This window comes from Colobus angolensis, unplaced genomic scaffold (genome assembly GCF_000951035.1).
Source record: "Colobus angolensis palliatus isolate OR3802 unplaced genomic scaffold, Cang.pa_1.0 Scaffold277, whole genome shotgun sequence".
Taxonomy (NCBI): Eukaryota; Metazoa; Chordata; class Mammalia; order Primates; family Cercopithecidae; genus Colobus; species Colobus angolensis.
Genome location: NW_012116010.1, coordinates 1440246 through 1449517, shown reverse-complemented (window position 1 = coordinate 1449517; position 9272 = coordinate 1440246). Strand labels below are relative to the sequence as shown.

The 9272-nt window shown below is 53.0% G+C and overlaps 1 protein-coding gene across 1 annotated transcript in view; it reads right to left on the bottom strand.

The window, feature by feature from the left end:
* The window catches only part of DHRSX (dehydrogenase/reductase (SDR family) X-linked), a 216368-nt gene that overhangs the window by 31114 nt on the left and 175982 nt on the right, over positions 1–9272 (bottom strand). Inside the window, exon 5 of the mRNA XM_011948257.1 lies at positions 8789–8996. Coding sequence (XP_011803647.1) covers positions 8789–8996 — 208 coding nt within the window. The remainder of the gene's footprint in view (positions 1–8788; positions 8997–9272) is intronic.

The window sequence follows — 9272 nt, the reverse complement described above, 5'->3', positions numbered from 1 at the left end:
AAGTCTCTGTTCGTATCCTTTGCCCACTTTTTGATGGGGTTGTACATTTTACTATAAAGACACACGTACACATATGTTTATTGTGGCAGTATTCACAGTAGTAAAGACTTGGCGTGCCTGGTCCTGCACACATTTTACATGCTAAGATGTAAAGGGAGAAAACCCACGAAAGTAAGGAAGTGAAGTAACCCCCTCGCTCCCTGGAGATCTTACACCATTACTCACGGCAGAGGTCCTAAAATCCCAATGCTTCTGTATGGCTGGCCCTAGCATGGCTCAGAGAACGCATGTGGCTGGTCCTGGTGTGGCTCAGAGAATCCACATGGCTGGTCCTGCTGTGACTCAGAGAACCCTCGTGGCTGGTGCTAATGTGGCTAAGAGAAACCACGTGGCTGGTCCAAAAGTGGCTTAGAGAGCTCACATGGCTGGTCCTAGTGTTGCTCATAGAACCCACTTGTCTGGTTCTAATGTGGCTTAGAGAACCCAAGTGGCTGCTCCTAGTGTGACTCAGAGAACCCTTGTGGCTGGTCCTAATGTGGTTTAGAGAATCCACGTGGCTGGTCTGAAAGTGGCTTCGAGAGCTCACATGGCTGGTCCTAGTGTGGCTCAAAGAACCCACTTGTCTGGTTCTAATGTGGCTTAGAGAACCCAAGTGGCTGCTCCTAGCGTGACTCGGAGAACCCACGTGTCTGGTCTTAATGTGGCTTAGAGAATCCATGTGGGGCGGGTCCAAGGGTGGCTCAGAGATCACATGGCTGGTCCTACTGTGGCTCCGAGAACCCACGTGGCTGGTCCTGGTGTGGCTGTGAGAATCCATGTGGCTGCCCTTAGTATGACTCAGAAAATCCATGTGTCTGGCCCTCCTGTGGCGCATAGAATCCATGTGGCTGGTCCTGGTGTGGCTGAGAGAATCCATGTGGCTGCCCTTAGTGTGATTCAGAGAATCCACGTGGCTGGCCCTAGTGTGGCTCAGAATTCACGTGGCTGGTTCTAGTGTGGCTCAGGAAATCCATGGTGGCTGGTTCTAGTGTGGCTCAGAGAATTCATGTGGCTGACCCTAGTGTGGCTCAGATCATCCACGTGTCTGCCCTTAGTACAACTCAGAGAATCCACAGTGGCTGGTCCTAGTGTGGCTCAGAGAATCCACACCGATGTTCCTGACAGAACACGGTGAAACCAAAACATCTGCAGGGCCGCACGGCCTCTGGAGGCTCTAGGGAAGGATCCTTGCTATCAATCACAAACATCTGCGATCAATCACAAATATATTGGCTCTTGAGCACTGGGCACCCGATTGTATTCCGTAACTCCAGCCTGTACCCTGACAAACGTCAACTCAATTTGGGGCATGTTACTTCTTGAACATGAAGCCACCACCTTCTACGACATGAGCAAGGTGATCGGTTCCATGCATCTACCCAAAGCTGTTGACAGCTTGTCACTACGCACAATGGATAAGCATGTCAAAAAATAAAATGTGCTTCGGCCACGTGGTCTCGCTGAATGTTAAGTCGGCAGACATCGTCACTTATTAACTAGCGCGGGGTCTCCTCAAGTTGAATCCACTTGCCACACTGCATGGCCAGCAACGACTGACTTCAGTGTTTGAAATTCACGGCACGTAGCAGGGTTTCTATCACAGGGGCGTCCTCACGCACGCAGAAAGAATCACTGCTCTTTCTACTGTGGCCTCACCCACCATGTATTTTACTTTATTTTGTTTTATTTGAGACGGAGTCTCGCTCTGTCGCCCAGGCTGGAGTGCAGTGGCGCGATCTTGGCTCAGTGCAACCTCCACCTCCCAGGTTCATGCGATTCTCCTGCCTCAGCCTCCCGAGTAGCTGGGAGGCTAATTGTGTGTTTTCTTAAGTGAAGGCGGGGTTTCACCGTGTTATCCAGGCTGGTCTTGACCTCCTGACCTCAGGTGATCCTCCCGCCTCGGCCTCCCAAAGTGCTGGGATTACAAGCGTGAGCCACTGTGCCTGGCCGGAGATGGAGTCTTTAAAGAGTGGATTCAGGTAAAATGAGGTCATAGGGTGGGTCCTGATCCAATGGGACTGAGGTCCTTATAAGAAGAGGAGATGAGGACACAGACACACACAGAGGGACGACCAAGGGAGGATACAGGGCAATGATGACATCTGCAAGCCCAGGAGAGAGGCCTCAGGAGGAACCAGCCCTGCCCACACCTGGATGTCAAACTTCCAGCCTCCAGGACTGTGGGAGAATAATGTTTGTTGTTTCTAATCTACCCAGTCTATGGTATTCGGGGTTAGCAACCTGAAATGGACTAAGACACCTCATAAGAAGAGGAAATGAGGACACAGACACACACATACACACGGATGACCCTGTGAGGACACAGGGAGAAGACAGCATCAACAAGCCCAGGAGAGCCACCTCAGGAGGAACCAGCCCTGCCCACACCGTGATCTCAGACTTCCAGCCTCCAGGACTGTGGGAGAATCAATGTCTGTTGTTTCTAAGCCACCCAGTCTATGGTATTCTGTGATAGCAGCCTGAAATGGACTAAGACATCTCATAAGAGGAGGAGATGAGGACACACACACAGAGGGACGACCACGTGAGGACACAGGGAGAAGACGGCGTCTCCAAGCCCAGGAGAGACGCCTCAGGAGGAACCAGCCCTGCCCACACCTTGATCTCAGACTTCCAGCCTCCAGGACTGTGGGAGCATCAATGTCTATTGTTTCTAAGCCACCCAGTCTATGGTATTCTGTGATAGCAGCCTGAGATGGACTAAGACACCTCATAAGAAGAGGAGATGAGGACACAGACACACACAGAGGGACGAGCCTGTGAGGACACAGGGAGAAGAAAGTGGTGTCCACGACCCAAGGAGAGAGACCTCAGGAGGAGTCAGCCCCACCCACACCTTGATCTGGGGCCTCTAGCCTCCAGGACTGTGGGAGAATCAATGTCTGCTGTTTAAGCCACTGGGTCCGTGGTATTTTATCACGGCAGCCCCAGCAAAGCAATGTTCTCTCCTTCAAGAGGTCAGTCCAAAGGTACGAATTATGAAAAAGGGGCATATTTGGAAAGAGTCAGTGCCATCAACAGTGAAGTTTCCAGAAAGCTCAGAGGCGGCATCTGTTAACACTGTCATTGTCCTCTGCAGAGTAATCAAGCAGAAATGAAATGTGGCTCAGGTGAATGCCTGTCATCAATATTCATTTTACATAATCAAACTGCTGAAGCGAAAGAGGAGAACAGGAAAAGAAAAGCAGTGTGGGTTGAATTGTACGTCTCAAAAAAACTAGGGGGAACTGGCTGGGCGCGGTGGCTCACGCCTATGGGTCATCCCAGCACTTTGGGAGGCCAAGGTGGGAGGATCACAAGGTCAGGAGATGGAGACCATTCTGGCCAACATGGTGAACCCCCGTCTCTACTAAAAATATAAAAAGTTAGCCAGGCGCGGTGGCGCGTCCCTGTAGTCCCAGCTGCTCAGGAGGCTGAGGCAGGAGAATCACTTGAACCCAGGAGGTGGAGGTTGCAGTGAGCCGAGATCACACCACTGTACTCCAGCCTGGGCGACAGAGCAAGACCCTGTCTCAAAAAACTAAACTAAACTAAACTAAACAAATACACAAAAAATGTTAGAGCCGGCTCTGAGCTGGCTCTGGGTCTCAAGGCCTTTGACTCTGAAGTTCCTTGATCTGCTTTGCAATCTGTATTACTTTCCTGGCACACTGTCTGAACAAATGAGCACAGACTGGATGGTTCAAAGTCACAGAAATTCCTCCAGTGAATGGATGACTTCTGGAGACCAGAAGTCTGAAATTCAGGAGGGGACAGGGTCGTGCTCTCTCTGGATGGTCTTCTAGAGGAGGAATCATTCCTGCCTCTCCCAGCTCCTGGGGGCTCCAGGCGTCCCTGGGCTTGTGGCCACATCACTGCAGTCTCTGCCTCTGTCTCCACGTGGCCTCCTCCTCTGCGTCTGCATCTCCTCTTCTGTGTCTTACAAGGGCACCTGTCATTGCATTTAGGGCCCTTCTTATATGTAGAATGGGGTCGGAATAGTTAACATTATGTGTTAACTTGACTGGATCATGGGGCGCCTAGATGTTTGACTGAACGTTACTCCAGGGTATCTGTGAGGGTGGAGGGGAGGATCCTTCCTGCCTCTCCAAGTCCCTGGGGGCTCCAGACATCCCTGGCTGTGTGGCCGCATCACTCCAGTCTCTGCCTCCATCTCCATGTGGCCTTCTCTGTATCTCTGTCTCCACATTTTCTACTTCTTTTTTTTTTGAGACAGAGTTTCGCTCTTGTTGCCCAGGCTGGAATGCAATGGCATGGTCCCAGCTCCACCTCCCGGGTTCAAGCAGTTCTCCTGCCTCAGCCTCCCGAGTAGCTGGGATTACAGGCGCGCACCACCACGCCCAGCTAATTTTTTGTATTTTTTAGGAGAGACGGGGTTTCATCCTATTGGTCAGGCTGATCTCGAACTCCTGACCTCAGGTGATCCGCCCACCTTGGCCTCCCAAAGTGCTGGGATGACAGGCGTGAGCCACTGCACCCAGCCATTTTCTACTTCTTGTAAGGCCACCCATCATATTGGACTAAGGTCCATCCTAATGATCTCATTTTCACTTAATTCCATCTACAAAGACCCTATTTCTAAATTAGGTCCCAGTTATAGGTATGTGGAGTTAGCATGTGGACATAACTCTTCAGATAAGAGTTAATGGTGGTCAGGTGAGGTGGCTCATGCCCGTAATCCCAGCATTTTGGGAGACCAAGGCAGGCAGATCGCTTGAGGTCAGGAGTTTGATTCCAGCCTGGCCAACGTGGTGAAGCCCCGTTTCTACTAAAAATACAGAAATTAGCTGGGTGTGGTGGTGCGCGCCTGTGATCCCAGCTACTCGGGAGGCTGAGGTGGGAGAATCATTGGAACCTGGGAGGCAGAGGTTGCAGTGAGCCGAGATCGCACCACTGCACTCCAGCCTGGGTAACAGAGTGAAACTTGTCTCTTTCCAAAAATAAAATAAAATAAGAGTGAATGGCCTATGAGCAATACCATCACAGTTTTTCTTTACTATCGAGGTGTTTTTATAGGAATGAAAACTCTTGTTAATTGCACTTGGTGATATATGCTTCCTCAGCTTTCTTAGGTGATAATGAGACTCAATTCTTATTAACGCTGCATGAATCCGCTTTGCAGCATCTGAATTGTTTAGGAAGTAGCTGCCATTTCTGTTGGGTGGGGTTGTTCTGGATGTGATCTGCTTATCTTCATTATGTAAAATAGAGATCACGGCCGGGCATGGTGGCTCACACCTGTAATCCACACACTTTGGGAGGCCGACACAGGAGGCTCCTGAGGTCAGGAGTTCAAGACCAGCCTGGCCAACGTGGCGAAATCCTGTCTTTACTACAAGTACAAAAATTAACCAGACGTGGTGGTGCGCGCCTGTAGTCCCAACTACTTTGGAGGCTGAGGCGGGACAATCACTTGAACCCGGGAGGCGGAGGTTGCAGTGAGCCGAGATCACACCACTGCACTCCAGTCTGGGGGACAGAGTGAGACTCCATCTCAAAAAAAAAAAAATGAATACATAAAACAGAGATTGCTTTGATAAACAATATCAACCCCAAAGTGCACTCTCAGAATAACAGACAGGTGGCCCTCCACCAGTGCTGCACGAGGAAGGGGTGCTCCTGTGTGTCTTTGGTGAGCAGCAATACCTGCCAAGGAGGTCGCATTTCCCAGGTTCTCCATCCCATGCCTTGCCTTGCTCAGTGAGTCAGGTCTGCAGCAAGTGCTGCTGGCTGTGCCAAGACTCCTCGTTCCCTCCTCCCTTCTGCCAGGCCCTCCTGTACAGCAGGCACCACACACATACGTGGAGCCCCGAGTGGGTGTCCAACGTGCCCAGCTCAGCCTGAGGCCTGGGGTTAGGGCAGCCGGTCATGGCAGGGCACACACACCTTACCTGTGCACACCGGCACACACAGCTCACTTGTGCACACTGGCACACACTCACCTCACCTGTGTACATGGGCACGCACACCTCACCTGTGCACACCTCACCTGTGCACACGGGCACGCACACCTCACCTGCACACACGGGCACGCACACCTCACCTGCGCACACCTCACCTGTGCACACGGGCACACACATCTCACCTGTACACACAGGCATGCACACCTCACCTGTACACACTGGCACGTGCACATGCCCTTGCTTCTTCAGAGCACTAGGAAGGAGAAGCAGCCCCTCCCGGCCATAGGCCCTGCTCTCCATGTCATCCTCTCACCTGCCCTTCCCTGCACAGCCCAGGGCTTCCTCAGCTGCCCAGAGAAGACGAAGTTCTGGCCAGCCACGCTTCTTCCCTCCCACGACCGGCAGGGTTCACACTTTATGCAGGATCCCATCGAGGCCGTCTCCCTCATCCCCACACCCTTCAGCAGAGAAGCTCACAGGCACAAGAGCTCAATCTGACAAAACAGATGGGCCAAGATATCTTAGGAGGTCCCCCCGGCCCTCCCTTCCTTCCATCCTGCCCCTCACTGTGCAGGGAAATGAAAACTGTTAGGAGCTGGCAGGGCCTGTGCCCCTGGGCTCACCTCCTCGCAGTCCTGAGGGTACTCCAGGGCCGGGGCATGGGGAGGGCGCCCACCCTGCTGTACGTTCCAGAGGCTGGCCCCAAAATCTGATGCCGGCATGGCCAAGCAGCCAGGTCTTTCTGACTGTGGCGTTAACACTTTGTGACCTTTGGGCTGCAGAGAAATTCAAAGGCAAGTCCTACTGTGTGTGCTCTGAGTGTTTCCGTCTCCAAATTCCTACACGGAAATCCTCATTCCCAGTGAGATGGTGTTAGGAGGTGCGGCCCTTGGGAGGTGATGAGGTCACGATGGTGGAGACTCAAGAAGGGAATCAGTGCCCTTATCAAAGGGACTCCAGAGAGCTTCCTCGCCCCTTCCGCAGCCTGACGACACAGCGAGAAGGTGTTGTCTGTGAACCAGGAAGTGGGTTCTCGCCAGACCCTGGCACACTTCCATCTTGGACTTCCAGCCTCCAGAACCGTGAAACGTAAATGTGTGCTGTTTATAAGCCACCCAGACTATGGAATTTTTCTTTTTTTTTTTTTGAGATGGAGTTTTGCTGTTGTGGCTCAGGCTGGAGTGCAGTGCCACGATCTTGGCTCACCACAACCTCCGCCTCCCGAGTTCAAGCGATTCTCCTGCCTCAGCCTCCCAAGTAGCTGGGACCACAGGCATGTGCCACCACGCCTGGCCAATGTTGTATCTTTAGTAGAGAATGGGTTTTACCATGTTGGCCAGGCTGGTCTTGAACTCCTGACCTCAGGTGATCCACATGCCTCAGCCTCCCAAACTGCTGGGATTACAGGTGTGAGCCATCGCGCTCGGCCTGCTGCAATTTTTCTTATATCAGCTTAAACAAACTAAGATGACTACTCCCATAGAGGAATTGTTTTTATCCTTAAGATGGGGTTAGGAGGAATTCACAAGAGAGACCTGTTGATGGACAGACAGTACACTGCGTGTCTCGACAGGAGTCCACACCAATGCCGCCTGCAGATGTAGTGCCTGACATTCCCATGGGGGGCACAACGGAAGGTTTAAATACATCTGTTATCCTTTTCTATGTCTGACCTCTGTGTTTCTTGTCCCTTCTAAAAACTAAAATAACAATACCACGGCACATTGCTAAGTCTACCAAGGACAGCAAATGGCTGGGGATGTACATATCCCAGAGCACTGCACCCAGAGCACCTGTGCCCAGCAGACACAGACAGCACCACGCCCAGAGCACCTGTGCCCAGCAGATGCAGGGAGTACCGTGCCCAGAGCATCAGTGCCCAGGAGACACAGAGAGCACCGTGCCCAGAGCACCTGTGCCCAGCAGATACAGAGAGCACCGTACCCAGAGCATGATGCTCAGGAGATGCAAGGAGCACTGTTCCCAGAGCCCCAGTGTCCAGCAGACGCAGGGAGCACTATGCCCTGAACACCAGTGGGCAGCAAATGCAGGGGGTGCTGTGCCCACAGCACCCGTGCCAAGCAGACTCCAGGGAGCACCACAGCCAAAGCACCTGTGCCCAGCAGATGCAGGGAGCACTGTCCCCAGAGCACCAGTGTCCAGCAGACCCAGGAAACACTGTCCCCAGAGCACCAATGCTCAGAAGACACAGGGAGCACTGTCCCCAGAGCACCAATGCTCAGCAGACTCAGAGAGCACAGTCCCCAAAGCACCAGTGCACAGCAGACGCAGGGAGGACTGTCCCCACTCCCAGAGCACCAGTGCACAACAGAGACAGGGAGCACAGTCCCCAGAACACCAGTGTCCAGCAGACACAGGGAGCACAGTCCCCAGAGCACCAGTGCTCAGCAGACTCAGGGAGCACTGTCCCCAGAGCGCCAGTGCACAGCAGACACAGGGAGCACTCTCCCCAGAGCACCAGTGCACAGCAGACACAGGGAGCACTGTCCCCAGAGCATCAGTGTCCAGCAGACGCAGGGAGCACTCTCCCCAGAGCACCAGTGCCCAGCAGACGCAGGGAGCACTGTCCCCAGAGCACCAGTGCCCAGCAGACGCAGGGAGCACTGTCCCCAGAGCACCAGTGCACAGCAGACGCAGGGAGCACTGTCCCCAGAGCACCAATGCACAGCAGACGCAGGGAGCACTGTCCCCAGAGCACCAGTGTCCAGCAGATGCTGGGCGCACCACGCCCCACAGACAGAGGGAGATGAGTAACCTTTAACCCACCTGGGATACTGTTATGATTATTCACAGGGCGCACCCACCTGCTCTGAAGGTCGTCCATGTTCAGCTCAGCGACGTAATGGGTGGCGGAGGAGACGGTGACCACCCTCGCACTGTGGCCAGGGGACCCGGACTCTCTCAGCGTATCCAGGAGAAGGTTGGTCAGCAGGAAGTGCCCCAGGTAGTTCAGGCCGAAATGTTCTTCGAATCCGTCTCTGGTTTTCCTCTGAGGGACCATCATCACCCCAGCTGGACAAAAGAGAATATCAGAAGGAGTGAGACTGGGGAGACAGTGGAGAAATCTCACAGACGGATTCCTGGGAGAGTATCAGAAGGAGTTAGATTGGGGAGACAGTGGAGAAATCTCACAGACGGATTCCTGGGAGAATATCAGAAGGAGTGAGACTGGGAAGACAGTGGAGAAATCTCACAGACAGATTCCTGGGAGAGTATCAGAAGGAGTGAGACTGGGGAGACAGTGGAGAAATCTCACAGACGGATTCCTGGGAGAATATCAGAAGGAGT